Source organism: Alligator mississippiensis, chromosome 5 (assembly GCF_030867095.1).
Source record: "Alligator mississippiensis isolate rAllMis1 chromosome 5, rAllMis1, whole genome shotgun sequence".
NCBI classification, from domain to species: domain Eukaryota; kingdom Metazoa; phylum Chordata; order Crocodylia; family Alligatoridae; genus Alligator; species Alligator mississippiensis.
This window is the reverse complement of record NC_081828.1, coordinates 21838994-21859862: the sequence shown is the minus strand read 5'-3', so window position 1 is coordinate 21859862 and position 20869 is coordinate 21838994. Positions and strand designations below refer to the sequence as shown.

General features: G+C 41.3%; 1 protein-coding gene across 1 annotated transcript in view; it reads right to left on the bottom strand.

Annotated features, from left to right (window-relative positions):
- TNNI3K (TNNI3 interacting kinase) overlaps nucleotides 1-20869 on the bottom strand; it is a 190499-nt gene that overhangs the window by 108137 nt on the left and 61493 nt on the right. The window contains exons 8-13 of the mRNA XM_006268959.4: nucleotides 8867-9011; nucleotides 8656-8760; nucleotides 7683-7777; nucleotides 6110-6259; nucleotides 2033-2119; nucleotides 795-851 (exon numbers count right to left, since the gene is read on the bottom strand). Of these exons, the coding sequence (XP_006269021.1) occupies nucleotides 795-851; nucleotides 2033-2119; nucleotides 6110-6259; nucleotides 7683-7777; nucleotides 8656-8760; nucleotides 8867-9011 (639 nt within the window). The remainder of the gene's footprint in view (nucleotides 1-794; nucleotides 852-2032; nucleotides 2120-6109; nucleotides 6260-7682; nucleotides 7778-8655; nucleotides 8761-8866; nucleotides 9012-20869) is intronic.

Genomic DNA, 20869 nt, shown 5'->3' with positions numbered 1-20869 from the left:
ATCAGAGGTCAGGAAAACAGACCTTATGATGAGAGGCTGAGAGCCATGGGACTCTTCAGCCTGGAAAAGCGCAGGCTAAAGGGTGATCTGGTGGCCACCTATAGTTTATCAGTGGTGCTCACCAGGATCTGGGGGAATATCTGTTCACCAGAGCGCCCCAACGGATGGCAAGATCGAATGGTCACAAACTCTTCTGCGACCGTTTCGAGCAGGACTTAAGGAAAAACTTCTTCAGTGTCTGAGCCCCCAAGGTCTGGAATAGACTGCTGCTGGAGGCGGTTCAAGCACCTACTTTGAACGCCTTCAAGACACTTTCGGATGTTTATCTTGCTGGGATCCTATGATCCCTGCTGACTTCCTGCCCCTGGGCAGGGGGCTGGATTCGATGATCCTCTGGGGTCCCTTCCAGCCCAAATGTCTATGAAATCTATGAAATTACATGACTCACAATTCTTCTCAGAACAAGAGAATATACTTTGAATCTTAATAAACTTTGAATTTCTCAGGGAATCTATAAGCAAAAAGAAACTAAATTCAACCTAGAAAACATGGGGTTTTGTTAGTGCGAAGTGTGCTTCATCTGTAAATCCACTAAAGGTGGCAAGAAATCAGGATAAATCAACTGCTTTCTAAAACTATGGCAGAGGTATACAGCTCCTGTTTGTTCATATTTACTTGACATTTCTAGATCAGAAAGTCAGATTAAAATTAATCATGTGCAGTATGTTCAGGATGATAAACAGCTTTAGGGATGGAGTATAAAACTTGGGGTTTCCCCTTGCCATTTAAATTACCTTTAGTCATGCTTTTAATCTTCCCTAGAGGGGATGGAACAGAAACGTAGGAACCATCTGAAATTAAAGAAGAGAATGAAGTTTATAGACTTTGAAGACAGTATGAACATTGATAAGGAAGCGAGGCAATGTTTACTTAAAGTGTGAAGGGAATGTGAGCAGAAGAAAACATTTTTAAAATCTTGATGGGATTGTGAGTTTGTATTTTGGAAGACATGAGCTCTGCATACTGCGCTAGATACTTAACTTGTGAAAATTGATATATTTCCATTGAAATCCCTTGAGCTACTCTGATTCACACCAGCAGAAGATCTAGTTCTATCTATCCAATTATACGGTGAAGTTTCAAAGGAACTGGGGTTAAATTTCCAAAGTGTTCACCACCCAGCAACTCCCACTGCAGCATTCACTAATGTGCCACAGGTATTGGCCCCTGGCTGCAGATCTGGGAGGAGCTGGGCAGGGTCAGTTTGCCCCAAGTGGCACAATTTGCCCCACTCCAAAGTGCATGTTCAGGCACATGTGCTGAGGCACAAATCTACAGCACAAATTTGTGCTACTGTTATTTGAGCTGCTGCAAGCGCATGTGCCTGCATGTGCGGATGCACCCAAGGGGTGTAGTTTATTCTCCTCAGAAAGCTGGAACTTATACACTGTGATTCACCTACCATTATCTCTGTGAATAGTGTTCCAAACACCATAAATAACTTTTGTGACCTTATCCTATAGCTGATAGGAGTAAATGTTCTTCTTCCCATTTGTTATTTAGTTATCAAAAAACAGTATTTTTTTTGTAAAAAAAAGAAAAAAAGAAAAAAAAGCAGTAATTAATCCTTTACATGGGGAAATTAAGCAGCTAAAGACATACAAAATGTGAATACAAAAACATCCTTCACATCAATAATAAAAGAAGTATCAAAGGAAGGCAACACAAAGGGAATAACTAAACAAAGTATTAACTATGTAGAAAAGTATGTGTAATGATCATTAAGGAATGATCTTCATTTCTTAGCTTAGTTTTTGTTTTTCAAGTGTAGCATTAAGTGACAAGACCATTTTAAGATAAAGGGGAAGGTTTGACGCTAATCAGTGATGTATGTTACCTGAAAAATAGGGATTCTTATGCTGTAATTTATCTTCAAATTTTAATTTATAGTATTGGGCCAAAGCTCAGAGAAACTTCAGTGGGATTTGGTCAGATCCTTCACATATAATGTGATTAGTTTATCAAACCATACCTCCTCCAGGCTGGGAGTATTCATTACAAGGTGACTCATCCTGGGGTCTTTTATAATGCTTCAAAAGGGTCACAATGGCATCATGTCCTGACCAAAAAAAAGGAAGGGAGGTGGTGATGTATAATTGCCATCAATTTACATATTCAACACAATGATCATTACTTATTTATGTTTGTTAAATTAGGAGGTTATTCTAAAATATACTGTGAGTCTATTTATTTAAAAATATAAGGAGACAAACTCAATTTGCATTAACAAAGTACTAGTATTTGGCGACTAAGTGGTCCTTAGGCATTACACTCTACCCAAGTCCCTGAAAAATGGTTATTGCAAAAGGTGGATGGGTCTTTCCCCTTGATGTTTTTTGTGACTTAATCTTAAGGCTAAGATGAAGGCATACTTCAAAAGTATGCCTTAAGCATACTATCATGGACTTAAGCAGTGTGGAAGAGAATTGTACTTAGAGGCTTAGCTGCTTGAGTGCCACTGAGATGCTGAACTGATGGAATAAATTCTAGCCCAAAATGTTTATTGATAGTAAACAGAAATACATGTTTTTGAGGAAGCACCTGCCAATAAAAAGAATCAGTTTGTGACATGCCTTGACCCCAGATGTGGTCAGGTGCACCTTTGAGATACGTCTGCAGTACTCTCATACTTTCAAGGGAGTCCTTTAGCTCCAAACCCGCGCTCTGCTGTCTGCAGTCTGCTACTCGACCCCTGAGAACAGACTGCTGCTCTAAATGCCACCTTTCTGACCTATGCTGTACCCATCTCACTCAGATGAGATGGGTAGCTCTTAGCAGAGGGAGATTCTGTCAGCTAGAAGAATCACACCCCCATCCAGTCATGCATTCAGGAAAGAAGGACCTCACCCCTTGCTGGAAAAAGCCTGTATGGTCAAGGCTCCAAAATCCCAATTAACACTGACAATAAGAAGATAGCAAAAAGATTTATTACAAAAACTAAAACAAGCATAGAAATCAGCATATGTTGAGGCAGACAGAGATATAAGAATAAACAAACAAAAGTAAATATCAGAACAATAATCTGTTTGTACCTTGTATCTTAAATCCAAGTAGTTCCTACCCAGTTCAACAGGTTAGAAAGCAGCTTCTGGCTCTGACTTCTCTGCCAGGACTTCCTGCAATTTCTCCTGCCACCCTGCTTTACTCAGGCTGAGGGACTCCAGTGTTTCTCTAGGCCTGGGGAAACTGAAGACCCCTTATGCTTTCCAGGCAAAACTTAAGTACAGTTTCTTATCTGTCCATTCACATGTGTCATCTATTGGATTGGGTGGGGGGTCACACAAAGTGTATAACTTCCTGCCCCTAAAGGTGTGTGTGTTTACCAGATCACAAATCTTTCCTAATCTAATTAAGACCAGGAGAATGTTTGCCTCCTTTTAGACATGAGGACTAGGAATCAAATATCCCAATAATACTCTCTCACTTTAGTTTCTGGCTCTGAGAAATGTCCTTCTCCCAACCATCTGAATAGTCAGGTGTTATTCTTACAGCCCCCTCTTTTAAAACATAAATTTCTCATTTGTCTAGAAGAGCCTGGTTTCTGTGCCTCAGAGTAGGTCCTTAAGGAAGATGAGTAAATAACTCATATCAAATGCTAATTTTTAGCCATTACTGTTCTTCAGCCTTTAGACCTTGAACTTCTCTTAGGTGCCAAAGAAACTCATTCTTTATCATTTGAAAGTCATCATCATATTGAAAACCCTGGTCCTATTATAACATATAAAATACATTTAATATTAAATAGCACAATGCATGTAAACATCAGGATAAGGATAAATACAGCTTGATACTGCCTATCGGTAGAGACTAAACATGGCATCTCTGTGAAGCAAATTCAGGAAAATATTCATGACACCCCATAATTCATGACACCCCATAAGACTCCCAGACCAGAGTGGGGTTTGTGACACAGATAATTTTCACCCCAAGAATAACTTTCATTAACAGCAACGGGGAAAATGTAAGTCTGAAAATACAGCTGTTCATAACAACTCAGCAGACCAACACACTCTATCTTGTTGTGGACAGGTACAAATATTATCATCGCTATTCTGCATGCACCGATTAGCTACTATAGCATGTAATCAGTGTCCTAGATATTTTGGATGATATGAAAAGGTTGTTTTGGGGTCCCGTTCTGCTCACTCTGATCCCCAGCGCTCCAGATCTGAGGTCTCTCATCACATCTCTCCACTTTGCTAGCAGCATATTGTGGAACGCTCTTTTAAATGTGGAATTCTTGAGTCCTTTGAGGCTATGCTGCTGGTTAATTGGATGCATTTTCAAAATAAATAGTGTCTTTATGTTTTCAAATCCCCACACCTTTTCTCACTTTTCCTAGCCCCATGGAAAAAGAATAGAAAATAATAGCACTTTTATGATGAGGTTTTGCACTCCTGGTTCAGCTCTACTTACTGATTTGTCAGAGCCAGCAGCCAGTGCTCCTGTTTACCTCTGACAAACATGAGAGCACAGAAAAAAAAAGATGCTTTTGGAATGATATTGTGATGCAGTGATCACACACCAAATGCTACCTATCATTTCAATAGTTCTCTTGGCTCTATTTGCTTGGAGCTGTTTTAATTTCCTGCCAGCTCAGTGGCAAAATTTGTTGGCATTTTCTTAGGGATATTCTTCATCAAGAGCCTAATGAGTGCAAGCATTCTGGCTCATGATAAGCAGCAACCTGCCAGGAAAATGCCAGTAAGCTCACAAGTGATGAAAGGCTTGTTCGCTCGGCTTCCTAAGTCCTGCAAACAGTTTGCAGCAGCCCTCACAGAATCCGTTCTATAATTCTTTCATCATAGAAATACTGCATCTACTGTGATGATTCATGGGATTTAATTTGTGAAAAGAAATAAAATTGCATTTGCACAAAACTGGCTGCTAATTTAATACAGTATGAGAAGCTGAAACATTTCTACTTGTATCCAATGTTCCCTAAGCAAAGCTACTGGAAACTGATTAATTGAGAGAATCTACAATTTATTGTTGATTTGGTGCAACTTATATCTCCAGCTACTGGATTTTTTTCTGGAATTTTCTGTGATTAAACTGAGTGATTGACTATCTCCAAGGATTTAGTCTTCATTTAATATCTGGGTCTTAAAATTACAAAAAGGTGGCAACAGATCATTATTAACACTGTAAAAAGAGTAACTAAATGCTCAGCATCTAATTGAAACAGGACAATAATAAGTCAATGAGACAATGACAATCTATGCCACATTAAATAGCTCTCGCACGAGAGCTATTGTGATGCATTTAATACAAACTGTCCGGACTTCCGTGGAAGAGGGTGGCAAGCAGGAACACCTTGCAGAGAGGTGCCTGGAGAGTTGTTCTGCTGACTCATCCTGTTGTCGGGTGCTGTTCTGCTGACTCACTAACTCCAGTGGATAGCTGTTCCAACCAGTGAATATAAAACTGTTTAGGGGTCTCATGAACAGAGAGAAATTTAAGGAAAATGGTGGGATCCTGTAGATAGAAACCCTAGACACCAGCCAGCTCAGAAGAAATTTAGACTGTTTTCTGCTTCTTTGTTATGTAAAAAGCAAAACTTTTTTGACTGATCAGAAAAAACCCCCACAGAATATAAATCTGACATATTACTGAGGCAATTCTGTGAGACACACAGGACAGGAGAGCTGGAACCACAAAAAACAACCCTGAATTTATGCAGGAACACAAGTGTAATGCATAGCTCCTTGCAATGTCTCCTCCAGTTGTGAAAAACAAACCTTCATCCAAATAATATAGGTAGAAATTGCCTTTTCTGAACTGTCCCTCTGAAAAATGAAGTTTTTATTTTAGCAGCACATAAAAACTCTTGCAGAAGCTGAGTTTGTGTTGAATCAAAGTGAGGTTTAACAACCTCGAACATTTGAAGGAATAAATCCCAGGCATGGTTTTCAGCAACTTCATGTCAGAGGCTGGAATACAGTTGTGGGCGTTCCCAATCCACAGGTGCTGAGGAGTTAGTGTATACTATTATCTTCTACCGTAATAGTCCTTTGTATTTGCAACAGAAACTAGGAAATCGAAATACCTTTCTCATAAGCCCACATCAAACAGGTTTGCTCATCTTTTTCTCCACTAGACCTGCTAGGATCACAGGCTACCAGATTCATATCAGCTCCATTATCCAGTAAAAACTGTACTAGACGAATGTGACCATGGTAGCAAGCACAGTGCAATCCTAGAACATTAGAGGGGGGAAAAGAACAGTCAGTGTGGTAAGTACAATTGTTACAACAACATAATAGGACTTGTAGCAATAGCTATGAAGCTTGAATTGATTTCCTTGATAATGGAATATATTATCACACAAATGATTACAGCACTGTAAGAAAAGAAAATATTATGCTATAAGAGCCAATCTATTGCCTGCCATACAGGACATGTTAGCACTTATTCCATTGCCTGCAAATCACTACAACAAATATAGGTTAGCAATTTTATTTGCTATAAATACAAAAAGAAAGAGGGATTTTTTTGCCTTTAATAAACAACAGGGAGATATACATTCTGGTGAGAATTCAAGTATATTGTTCTAGCGTAAGCAGATCTCCTTTCTTCTTGACCCCCTGTATTAATTTATCATCAGTTTCCCCCTCCTCGCTTTCCAAGCACTTTTCAGCTCCTCGTGTCTATGTTTCTGTCCCCACTTCCTTCTGCACACCCACCCATAGACCTCTCAGAACTGAGGTTTTCCTCTCCTTATGCCACTCTTTGCATCTTTTCTCATGTCACCATGCTTAGCAGGAACAGCACAATTATACATAATTCAAGTGCATTCTGAAATTGCTCCTATTATATTCCAGTTGTAAAGGGTGCTTGTTATTTGTTTATTGTATTGTTACTGTTCAGTTTAAGATGTGATCCTTTTAAGTGCTCGATACCCTCAGCCACCTCTCTGTGTCACTGGGAGTTACAGATTCAAGTACTTTTGCAAATCTGGGCCTAAGTATTTAGAAGCCTAGCTACAAACAGTGAGAGAAATAGGGTAAATTATGTTGGATTCTGGGCTTTTCTTACCGGACTGCTAGTGATACCCAAGATAGCTACATCACAACTACACTACACAGCAGCAGGGGCGACGTGTAGGGAGTGCATGCAGAGGCATGTGCACACCCTGCATGTGGTGGAGCAACCCATGCAAAAAGACACTGCTGACACCGTCGACGGCGCCTGTGGGTGGTCGCCACTTGCCACCCTAGCGTCTGCAGGTGGACCACGATTGTCCCTGGCCGCTGCTGCTGGTGGTGCCTGCGGTGGTTGCCAAACCGTGGTCAGTGCTCGCCACCCCACCCTACCACCAACCATGCCGGTGGCATCTGTGGGAGCTCCCTGCTCACTGTCACCGGGCTCCTGCTGCCTCCACTGGCCTCCTGCCACCACCAGCACAGCCGTGCCCCCCCAGCTGCTGGGGTCATGCACCGTTCATGCACAGCAGTGTAGACATATTCTAGGAGTGCTCAAATCTCACTGAATTCAACAGGAGACTGAGCATCTGACTCCCATTAACTCCTCTTAAAATCTCAACCTAGACACTTTGGGCTTGGGAACTTGTTCTCTGTTGAGAACATCTAATGCTTACATATTAAGGATCATGATCATACCTGTATGCCCATCTCTTCCTTGATGATTGATACTTATAACATTCTGATCGAGAAGAAATTTTACAAGTTCTATGTTCTTACCATAGGTACAAGCACTGCAAAAGTAACACAGAAAGTGAATTCACCAGCCCCCACAACAAGCAAAATGAATTACCCAATGATTTCAAGGTAGTTACCCTGACATTAACTTGGTATAACAGAATGGAGAATCTTAATTTAAGTGCAAATGCAGGCTTAATACACAAACCTAAATATGTACTTTTCCACTCTTTTGGAAAGATCCTTATTATTATTCCCTTTGAGCTGCACACTATGTGGGCCACATGCTATGGGGGCAGCCCCTAGGATCCCACTTCCTCTTTCCACTGCATGGACAGTACCAGTGGCAGCGTCTGCACTCTGCCTAGGCTACATTGGCAATGTGCATCCATCCTGTGGTGTGGGCAGCATCAGTGGTCTGTGAAACCCTTCTGGGTCCTCCCTCACTATACAGCTATGGAAGAGGTGGCTGCAGGTGCTGCCAGTTTATCCCAGGATATCCCTGTTTTATGTTTTCAAAAAAGTGTGGTGAAATCTTTGGAACAAATTTTTACATGAATTTTGACCTGCCAGCTTATTCTTGTCTATACATCTATGATAATGTCTATGTATCTAGAAGATCTAGAAAGTCTAGGAGCCAGAGGGATTCTAGGCTTGTGGTCCATGTTCAGATTCACTTAGGAGAAGGACAAAGACAGAAAAAGCAATAATTAATCCAGATGTAATGAACTTGTTGATATTTCAACATTTGTCCTCTCTCTTACATGACCTCTTTTGCTATAGTTCTCCACTGTCATTTAAGCAACACTAGACTCTGTCCTTGTCTCTGCTGCAGACATGAGCCTAGCATTCATACCTTGCCTGAAATCTTGGTCTCAGTCAGGCTGTGATAGAAGTTTTTGCATGCATCTGTAAGCAGAATTCAATGTCCTACCTGTGAAAAGCTGTTTCACTGAATATATTTTCCTTAGTCAGGCTTTCTGTTCCTGACAGATGAATTATTTCCTTGACAACTTCAAATTTTCCATTGTAACAAGCACTAAAGACAAAGTCAGAAAAGTGTTAAGTCAGAAAAGTGTTAGTAATGGAATTATTAACACTCTTAATACTGCCAGTGTAAAACAGTGCTTATTTCCACTACTCACAGATGTAATGGTGTATCCCCATAAATATTAACTACATGGGGCTGAACTTCAAAATTGCTTTGGAGCAGGAACTTGACTATTTCATGGTGTCCAAATCGACAGCAGAAGTGAAGAGGTACATGATCTTCATTGTCCTGTGCATTTACTGTCATTTGAATAAAAGAGAGAGAAAACAAGTGGTTTACACTCAGTCCAGTTTTTTTTTTTTAATTGTGTGCTTGTGCATATAAATAAAATCCCAGCAAAGTTAGCTGGTAAAGCATATCTGGGCCTGATTCCTTATAGTGGAAGCCAATGGGACGTTTTCCACTGACTTGAACAGATACAGGATCAGGCCCTACAATCTGACTTCCTTCATAATAAATCACCAAGGCCATTTTCTTGTAATCATTCAGAATGTAATTAGGTTTGCAACACCAGATTTTTGGCATGTTTTGATGGCATTTTCAACAAAGAAAAGTAGGAGGTATTAATGAGCCAATGACCCTTGGAAAGTGGTATTACTGTCAGTGTATTAACAATATGAAGAAACACTCTGATCCAAAGTTACTATGCATAGGAAAACAACCCTCTGGGTAATCTCAAGTAAATGGAGCAAAATTCATTCATTAAAAAATGGGAAGAAAAATCTTTCAATGCTGTTCCCTGGAATGGAAAATTCAGTTACTTTTAAAGAATATATTAGCCTCATTAAGTACCAGGAACTGGCCAAGAGAACAAAGGGCAGTTGCAGAAAACCCCCAAAAACATGAATACAGGAGATACAAGGAAAGATATATTCTACTAAATACATTAATAAACATTCATGACCCTCCTTCTCCTCCTCAAGATATTCAGAAGAAAGCCTGTAGTAAATGATTCTCAATCAGAGTGCTATGGGACCCTGTGCGGCCCTGTCCTGCCATTAGATTTTGTATGGGTGCTGCACAACACTAGCATTGTTATGTATGCTAACATCTACACGTGATTCATAATATAAACCCAGAGATTTCAAATAGGAATCTAGAGCGTCAAAAACATTCTGACCTGTTGGGGGCTTTCTGAGTTCTTTGCAACAGAATAAATGCTCTATTATTTTTCTGTAACCAAAAAATGAGTAAAAGCCATAAGATGGCATTTTCCTAGGGAGTGCCTTGAGTCTAATAAGGGTGCCCTGAGTCTAATGAGGGTGCCCTGGATCACTATGGTAATAGATCACTATGGAATAATCTATATGTATAGCTGAAATTTCCTCTTAATCCTTTGAGTCAGCAAGTGTTTCATGTTATGAAGGTTTCCATACATTCTTGTTTCAGAGCCCATCTAAAGAACCCATTGCCTGTAAACAAGTCTAAGAATTCTTTGAATTCTACTAAAATTTTGGCTTTAATGATATTTTGTGGCAGTGAAATACACGGGTGAGTTATACAATGTAACTAGTAAGTCCTTCTATCAGTATTAAGCTTGTGTCTTTAAATTTCAGTGACTATCTCCTTGTCACCATCTTCTAAGAAAGGGTAAAAGAAAGAAACACAGAACTTTCTGTGTATTATTTTATGTACCTCTAATATATAACCTTTATATTTTTATTACAGTGTGGTGCCAGAGGCTGACTCATTCTGAAGTGGTATGAAGAAGAGGAAATAAATGTTGAAGTTCATTCTACATTTGCTGTTTAAAGACTTGCTATTGGATAAGGTAATAGAATAGCTGGAAAGCCAGAGGTACTTTACTGATTCCAAACCATCAGAAAGCATAGCACAAAGAGTTAAGGAGCACAGCCCCCCTCCCCCCCAGTTTATTCACATTGGGGAATGATGATGAAAATATACATAAAGACTTGCTGAGGAAAGATATATAACCCCTCCCATTGCTTTTAAAAATGATGATAACCCTTTCATTTGCAAAAAGAATGTAACAGGAAAAACCCAGAAAAGAAGTAAGAAAGCCTTTGTAGAAGAGCTATAAGAAATAAGTAGAGCACTTGGCTGTGACATCAGTAAGGAAGATTATAACAGAGAACTTCTAGTATAAGAATCTTGGAGTTGAAATTTTAAATTTTTACAAAACCATAAGAGATATTTGAGTTAACCCTGGAAGAGTTAGTGCTGCTTGCACAGCAGACTCCAATCAGAAAGGAGTTAGCCAGCAAGAAAGCGGTAGAAGCTTAGTACAAAAACAAGCAAAGACATTCCTAAATGGGACACTTGAAGCACCATAAAAATTACCTTTAAGACTATCTAGATACTTGGAAAGGTGAGACAATTTCCAGCCATCAAAATCATAAGAAAGGACAAAGGAAGCATGTTTGCCAAAGGAAATGGCCCACACAAGAGAGAGCAATATCTATTTGCAGGAGTCTGTATTCCAGGATGGTACTGATGCACTGTTAATCTTCATATGAGGCAGTTTAAAAATAACTTAATTGGCAGGGCTGAATATAACTTAAATAGATACATTTCGGGGTATAAGCTGCCACTTTGGATGTCGTCGGTGGGGAAAGATACATTTATTGTGATAATTTGAAGTTGATAGAAGCTATAAAAGCAAAGAATCCATATTTTAAACCATTATGGAAGGAGTTTCAAAGATACAGTCTGCAGACCTGATCCTACTCACGGAGCCCCATCAGCTGAACCCCAGTGCTGCCCCTGGGTTTTGAATTGACCCACACACCACATGAAGTGTGTGCAAGACCAGCCCAGTGCCCAGGGCCTGGGATGTGAGCTGCACGTGGCACCCACTCTGGCCAGTCCAGAACTGCACTGTACATAGTGCTGCCCCTGCCAGTCTGGAACTGAGCTGCACATGGTACCTGCTGTGGCGGGTCCAGGACCTGCACTGCGTGCAATGCCAGCTGTTTCATGTCTTGGATCCAGTATGTTTTGAGGGGAGAGGGGAAGGGAAGGACAGTGGGCCTGATCTAGCCCATGGAGCTACTCCTAACCCATTCATCCAGCCTGTGTAGTGGTACCAAGCCACTCATCCAGTCTGTAGGGCCAAATGAGTTTGACACACCTGCATTATGACTTTAAACACTAAATAATCTGCTAGAGCAAAATATGAAGCACACTCTATATGTGCTTCATAGAATGCAGAATAAAAGAGAATGCAACTATCTGTAGACAGAAAAGGGACATCCTTGTCTCATAGCCATTGACCATTTTTTACCTTTGTATAGATTCTACTTCTTACTAGACATAATCTATTACAAAACAGATGACAGATTTTCATTTTTCACCTAAGATTGAAACTAATCAAGTTTATTATCCAGGAAAATAACACTGATTATTCATCCAGGTCTAAAACTTGTTGTTAAGTATTATTTTCCGTTAGAAATTGTCATTGAAAAAATGATGTGAAAAATATGAGTATATGTATGGTCATTTCTTTAAATCTGTAGCAGGACGAGAGATAGAAGGAGGTGAGAAAGTTGCAGACAGAACTTACTGCAAAAGTGAATGAGAAAATATTATTTTGGAATAACACTGCTTTTATTCTAAAACATAAACTTACCAGTTGCTTGCTAGGCAAAAAAAGCAGTTTTGTGATTTATCATTGTCACATAATAAAAGTATTGATTTGCATGAATAGTAGTACTGATTAAACCCTACGCACATGAATAAGGATGTCTCATATGAGGAAGTATTCGTGGACTCTAGAAATCAGGGAGATGTCTTTTAGTCGAGTTGAGAAGTATTTTCTTCTATCACACCATTTTATTTGGATTTTATGAAATAACTGAACTCACTTAGAAATAAGGTAAGAATAAATAAGAATTGTTATGGGATGAATAATGCTAATCTAATAGTAAAAGACTAAGAAGTTAGAGAGCAGGAAGGAAAAGAGATAAAAATGAGATTTGTCATGACAAATCGATCTCAGCAACTGGATATTCTCAAAATTCAATAAATTTCAAGTGCTATCAGTTCATAATGGCAAATTAAACTTAAGCATGTATTATGGGTCTAAAAATGAATTGAGTTTAAAATAATTTGATAAAAATATACTACTACAATATTTCCAGAAAAAAATGTTTTATTTATCTGGTCATTCAAGTAAATGCTCCCTTTTGAAAGTGTTCACATTCAGATGACAAGTGTTCATATTGCAACAGTGCTCATACTGGTTTGCTCAAACCTAAACTAATCGTGGGATTAACATCTGGAGAGAATGAACTGAATTTTTTTGTTTGTAGATTATAATATAAATTGTGTTTATAATATAAAATATATCAACATGCATTTCCACTTTGTGACAAGAATGAAGCTAAACTCGTGTTTAAATTAATTCTTGATGGATCTGAATGAATTCAAGTCAGTAGAACCTGATGAGCTTCATTCCAGTGTACTGAAGAAACTGGCACAGGAGATCACTGAGCCCTTGGCAATAATATTTAGAAACTTATAGAGGAGAGATGAAGTACCAGAGAACTGTAAAAGGGCCAACATAGTGTCCCTCTTTGAAAAAGGCAAACAACAGGATCTGGGGAACTATAGATTTAGTTAGCCTCACCTTGATATCCAGGAAGTTATATCTTAATGAATTCAATATGCAATCATCTGGAGAAAGAACAGTCAGTATGGGTTTGGTAAAGATTTGGCAAAAATCTTGCCAAACAAACTTGATCTCCTTCTTTGACAAGATAACTAGTTGGGTGGATGAATGGAATCGATGAAGGGAATCTGTGGGTACAGTGAATCCCAATTTCAGTAAGGCTTTTGACGAAGTCCCACATGACCTTCTTATAAACAAATTGGAGAAATGTGGGCCAAAGTTACTACAGATTTCCCTCATTTTATGCAGGTTCTGTATGCCCGAATTTACTCTTATGATATGACCCTTTTTATACCAAAAATTTGTTATATGCAAGGTAAATTCACTCTTATGTGATCAGTGTGGATGAAGTCTGCAGTCAGTTGTTTTGTGCGGTGCATTGAGGGAGTGACACCATAGACCAGGGAGTAGTGCCATGTGCTGCCCCCCAGACAACTCCAGCCTCTCACTCACCCCTAACCCCCAGGGGCTGGTGCTGTGGAGAAGCCGGGCACAGGGCTGTCCCTGGGCCAGGGTCTTCATAGTGGTGCCACCCTCATGCCACCCCTTCCGTGCCATGCTGACAGTGGGGGAGGTCTCTCTGTGGGCACAGCACTGGTGGGTAGTGCAGGCTGCAGCAGGGACCTGTGGCCAGGGACAGACTCACCCCCCAGTCCCCTCCTCAACCCCCACCCCTGTGCCAGTGCCCCAAGTGAGGGCCGGCATGAAGGCAGGACTATTGTGAAGCCCCTTACCAAGGGACAGGCCTGTGCCCGGCTCCTCCATAGTGCCAACCCCTGCAGCCCACCCTGGTCCAGCCCTGTCAGCACGGTGACCCGGGAGCTGTGAGCCATGAAGCCACCTGGCAGCAATGTTGTACTGTTCGCTGTTGGTGAGTACCAAAATTGTCCTGTAAAAGTGGTAGAAATGGGTCTGGGGTCACTACAGTTGAGGTCTTAGAGCATATCCCTATTTGTTACATTGTAAAGTGGGTTCCCTTTCTGCGAATTTGAGTTATGCGCCATTTTCGAGGAACGCATGTACAGCATAAATCAAGGGAAACCTGTATAAGATGGATAGATAATTGACTCAATAGCCTAAAGCAAATGGTAAGTATAAATGGATTTTTGATGGAATCTCAGGAAGTTTCAAATGGAGTTACACAAGGGTCTGTCCTACACTGTTCAACATGTTTATTAATGATTTGGATGCTGGAATAAAGAACTTCTTCAGAAAATTTGCAAATGACATGAAATTGGGATGGACTACAAATATACGAGGATTAAGTACAGACTCTCAAAAAGCCTGAGGCTGAATTGATTCAGTTTTTGCAGGTTAGTCTAAGCTGCACAGATTCAATTGAAACAGAAATGAACAGACATTTACCTTTGATTCAGGAAATGCAGCCACATATCTGCAGTGGCTCAGGCCAGAAGTCTGAGAGTGTTAGAGCAGGGCCCTCTGGCTGTGTTCATTTCCTCTTCCTGCTGCCCCCAAGGTCTTTGGGATTTGCAGTCAAGGGTCACAGCAGCAGGACTCTGCAGGATGGCTCTTCACTTCCCCTTCTTGCTTGCAGGTGCCTCTGGGATTTGTAGTCCACAGTTGCAGCCAGCAGTAAGTTTGAGTGGGGGAAGTGGTGTTTAACTCACCCTGCCCCCCTCCTGGCCCCAGATCCCAACTTTTGCCGGGGGGGGGGCAGTATCCTTTCTGTAGACTGGGCTGCATCCCCAACTGGGCTTGCCCCGCACTTTGTCAGCCAGCCCTCACTGCTCGAGCTGGAGAACAGAGGGGTGGGACCTGCCCCGCCCTCTGGAGCAGACAGAACAACACAGCCCAGCCCAGGGCTGGAAAGCTTGCTGGGATGCTGGGGGACTATGATTTAACTTGAACCAGGAAGGGGTCCAGGACAGAAGTTTCATAAACTGGCTTGATCTAAATCAGTTAAGTCTGACACCACATTCAACCAGGTCTATCTTAAACCTGTTTCAGCCATTTTAAAACTGGTTTATGTGCACTCAATTTATGTTCTGTTACAGGTTTAAACCAGTTTCTCATCACTTAAACCAGTTTATGTGTAACTTCTGTCCCTAGCCTTACAGGTTTAAACCATTTTCTGATCTCTTAAACTGGTTTATGTATAAATTTTATCCCTAGTCTGGAGGACAAGGTGGCAATTTGGGAGGATCTTGACAGATTGGAAACTTGGAAAGGAGCTAACAGGAAGTGCTGTTCAGTGCTGACAAATGCAAGGTCTGACACCTTGGGAAGAATAATCAAAAACACAAATACAAATGGGTGACAACTGGCTGGATGGCAGGATTATGGAAAAGGATCTAGGACTCAGTATGAGTCTGCAGTGTGATACAGCTGCACAAAATACGAGTGAGGTTTTGGGATACATCAATAGGAACATAAGGTTCAAGATACAAGAAGTGATAGTGCCTCTTTACTCAGCAGTGGTTTAGGCCTCATCCAAAGTATTGTGTACAGTTTGGGGCTCCATATTTTTAAAAGGTAATGAGAAATTAGAGATAATTCAGAGGCAGGTAATAAAAATGATAAGGAGGACATATGAGGAGAGGTTGATGGAAATAGACATGTTCAGCTTATGGAAAAGGCATATAAGAAGGGAAATGATAGTAGCCTTCAAATATCTGAAAGGATGCCATAAAGATGAAAGAGCATATCTTTTCCCTCTAGTTGCAGAGAGCAGGATGCAGGCCAATGGCTTGAAGTTTCAGCAGAGTAAGATTAGTTTGGATATCAGGAAAAACTTCTTCATCATAACAGTTATAACAGTCAGGCAATGGAGCAGATTGCCTGTCAAATCTCCATCACCAGAGTGTTCAAGAAGAGGCTGGATAAGCATTGGTCAGGGATGATCTAGGAGTAGCTATGCCTGTGGTATACTATGGATATATCTCATGCTTCTGGGCCTTTCTGGTTGCCACATGGGGCAGGGAAAGAGTTTATTCTTTCTCCTGTTGCTACATGTTTTTTCTTTTCTCATCTTCCTCAGAAGCAATGAGTGTTGGCTGCACTCAAGACTGGGGATTTTGACTGGGGTGTGCAGTGTTCCTGCTGGGACTAAAAGCCTAAGGTTCCTGATTGGAAGGCCTTAGCCCTCTGCTCAGGGTCAGACTAATTGCTATATTTGGGATCAGGAAGGTATTTTACCCCAAGGTCAGATTGGCATGGACTGTGGGGGGTTTTGCCTTCCTCTGTAGGGCAGGGAGTGGCCCTCTTCCTTGGATCTCTCTGATGTCTACAACAGCCTTTGCAGCAGCAGGATATTGGCAACTGTTGAGCCCTTGCTTTACCTCTGAGAGATTAGGGTGCTATGCTTTGTGGTTGTGTGACAGGGTTGCCAGTTGTTGTAGTAGGTTAGACAAGGATTTTTTTGTGATGCTTTAGATATGGATGACCCTGGTTCAGGCAAAAGGTGGAACTAGATGACCTTCTGATGTCCCTCTAGCTGTACTTTTCTATGATTCTGTAAACGACTTTGGTGCTACCTGTATTTTGCAAATGTTAGTAAAGTTTGACAACATTTTGACCTTTTCAGTGTGATTCAGTGAACATTGATTTTCTTTGTCTGTTTCAGTGGCCTGAGAAATGAGATTTAAATAACCAAACAATAAAAATATATTCAACAGACTGGGTCACTTCCATGAAACAGATCGCTGAATTTCAAAAAATGTCTGCAAAATTACCTTATCTCATTTTATATCATAAATTATTTTAATTCTTAATTGTTGATGAGTTATTTCTCGGTTACCATAGTAACATCAAGATTCCAAAATGTCTGATTTTGTGTATAAAACATTTCAGCTTCCATTTTCCTTGCTTTTTCCAATGAAGAATATAAAATTTTCAGATCAATAATCTGGAATTGATCCTAATTTCCTCTTTTCTGGAATAAATTAGCTCACTGAGAGTAAGCCTCTTCCTGAAATGGTGAGTGAACATCTCTTCTCTTTTCCCCTTTTATTATAATTATATTGGTTCAGTGCACACATATCAAGACTTAAATATCAAGAGCTCATTGTTGAAAAAAAATACTTACAAATCTGAGTCATGCTGTTTCCCCATTTTTAATGAGTGAGTAGGAGGTATGTAATGTATTCATGACTCAGAGAGAATATGTTAAATTTATGCTGTCAGAACCTAGCAAGTAGGAGGCATGTGGGTGCAGACAGTTACAGTGCCACCAGCAGAACAGGCCTCTGATACTGTGGAAACAAAGAACACGAATGATGCTAATTTTGGCAGCACTGGGCCCAGAAGAGCACACAGAAAACCTGAGTCCTGAGTTGAACAATTGAAGAAAAATGACATATGGTCATTGCATTTTGGGCTGTGTGATATAAAACAAGGGACAATACTTTTCTGAACTGGGGCCAGACATTATGGGTTTCAGAATACAGCACATATACATGCAAAACTCCCATAATGAAAACTTGATCAGTCTGCACTCAAATTAGCTGAAAGGCTCTTGCTGTCTTCCATAAGGACTACATCAGGCCTGAACTGAGTATGGGCTGCAGGAGTTTTATATGATTTACATACGTGGTTACATGGAATCCTTTTTAGCCTTTCTCTGTAATGATCTATTGTTTTTAATTCATGAATAGCTGTGAACATTGACAGGCATTAAAAATAAAATAGGTTGTTATGTTGGGAGGATACGGCTGAGCAATTTTGGTAACTTTTGTTCTTTTCATACTGTGTACAACTCTGGCAGTAAACATCAGTTATTTCAGGGATATTCTTTTCCGGGTTTGCTTTTAATTAAGTCTCTCAAGATCAAATGGAAATTGTCTCTTTAGACAAACTGCTGACCCCACTGAAATCACTGGGAGGTTTGCCATTGGCTTCAGTATGTGAAGATTTCAGTCTATGTGTTCTGACTGTTAGTGGCCATGGACAGGTGTTCGTTTCTAGTGGTAAGAATTTCAGAGAAGAAAAATAGCCTGGGAGCTGGAGCATACACGTGTTCTAGCCCCTTAATGAACTCCCTAGGCAGGGGGCACTAGACGGCTGCTCCCTCGCCCTTAGGGAAGCACACTTCTTGACAGCCTGCCCTCCTCCCTGCCTGCGAAGAGGGCAGGCTATTAATAGGCAGCCTCTGTTTTCAAAATTCAATGTATGCAGGCACATGGGATGATTTAAAGCTGGAGGTGTGGGGAAGTGCAGCTAGGAAGAGCCTCTCTGACCCAGTTCCTGACTCTCTGGCTTTTAAATGACCATGATGGGCAGGTTGGGTGGCACATATTCCCAAATGGGCAGGTTTTGTGTCACACATCAGAATTTTAAGTCTGCGGGACCAGGAACACCTCCCCACTCTGTTAGCCTTTAAATCACCCTGCAGAGAAAATTTCCTCCTCCCACCCCCCAATCAGCTGATTGGCCAGAAGGGCACTTGGGATTTCCCTGCTGGGACCCACAGGGACAGGGCAGGCTATCAGGAAGCCAGGGCTGTCCCTCCCTCGCTTTTAAAGGGAGGGAGAGAGAGCAGAGGATTGTGGGATACTGGGTGTCCATCCTCCACACCCAAGGTAAGTAGACAACTGTACAGGAAGAGAGAGATCTGTCTTGTAGGAATCAATCTCAGTTTCTTGTGGAGGAGGCAATTCTCTTCTGCAAGAAAGTGCTTCAATGTCTGTACAGCTTTTTGTGCTGGAGAAAAGATTTTTTCCTGGTACAAATGTAATGCCTGTTTATGGACAGTGTGTTAACAGCAGTAAGAAAAAAGTCAAGAGTTATATTAAACAAACAATTTTACAGATTCTTTGTTGTCACTTTTTCAAAAATCACCTTTGTCTAATTCTTTCTAGTTGCCTAATAAATGTAATATAAGGCTGCATCAATTTTGTGTACAGGAACCTCAGGATTAATACTTTTCACATAATTTTTTAGTTTCTAAAATCTGCATTTTATAATTACTAATTCATTTTTCCCTGGTGTGCATGCATATGTTTGTGTGTGTGTGCATGCATGTGTATGCCTCTACTGTACAAGTATTACTAAAACAGGTGCGTAGCAGCAATGGTACATCCTCCCAATGAGTTGCAAAACCATGTAATAAACTGCAGAGTTATTATATAAATCAAGGGTCAGCAACCTATGGCCCACAGGCCAGACCTAGATTGTTTGCATGGAGCTTTGGTGGCATTCAGCAGCAGAAAGCTGTAACAGCAGTTACTTTCCCACGCTGCTATGGGGAGAAACAGTGGTGGTGGCTGAGTCGTAGCACCTGCCTGCCCACCTGCCTCTGACCCAAACTGCCACAGTCCAGCCCACAGCCTAAAAAGGTTGCCAGCTACTGCTATAAATGATATTTATTGTGTATTTTTACTGTCTCTGCTACATTTTACTCACCAGTCCATCTCTGTTTAACTTCATCCAACATACCAAACTTGGAACAGCTTCAAACAGTCACCAGTTAACAAGGGGAAAAAAAATCAGACCACTGGAAAAAAGTGCTTGTTCCTTACTCCCTTTCCTAAAATTATACAGGGGTAAGGTCCCAGACAGAGAATATTCAGATAACAGGATTAAGATCCAATATCCCACAGATTTAGGAGAGGAAGCTTTATGCATTTGGCAAGGTTAGAATCTCCTTTCCCAATAAGACACTCACCACTTGTTTCCAAGACAGGCAAATCCCAGGATGCTATAGCAATTTCATGAAGAGCTACTTAAGTTACTATATTTTCTCACATATAGCACACACCCTTTCCTCCAAGATCAGTCCCCCAAAACTGGGATACACATATTAAATGGGGAAACTGATTTTCTATCCAGTGCTGGAAACACATTGATTTAATTCCTAGTCTACAGCATCACCGCTGTGATATTACTGTTCAGCAGGGATCCAGGTTTTTCGTTCCCCACAGGAAAATGGGACAAAATGTGGATTTTCCCACGTGACTGAGAAAAACACAGATCTTTCATTTTAACAGAGAAACATGTGGATTTTCCACATTTGCAAAGAACTCTCTGCAGAGTTCCAGCCTGCAAGGGGCTGGGGGGAGTGGAAGAACGGTGGTCAGGCAGGGGGCACCATGTGGATGTGGGGACATACACACATACATGGCTGCTAGGCAGCCTGGAAAGCAGCTTCTGCACGTAAATCTGGTGGGGGGGAGGGGGGATTGAGGCCCCCATAGGGAGGAAGGGAAGGAGGGAGGGACAGAGGGAGTGAGTTGGGTGGGGCTGGGGCTGGGATTGGGGCCTAGGGCCAGAATGCATGGCTGCAGGGGCCCGGCAGGGAGCGGGATGGAGCCATGGGCAGCTTATCTGGGGGGCTGGGGAGGGAGGCGGTTTTCCATGTTGCTAAATGCACTCCTGGGTCAGGGGGAGCAAGGGACATGTGTCCACCAGATTTGTGTGCCGGGCAGGGGTGGGCTGCCCACTGCGGGCTCAGGCTCCCTGCCCTGCTGCCCTCCACCCAGGACCTCTGTGGCTCACCAGGTGGGACTCAGC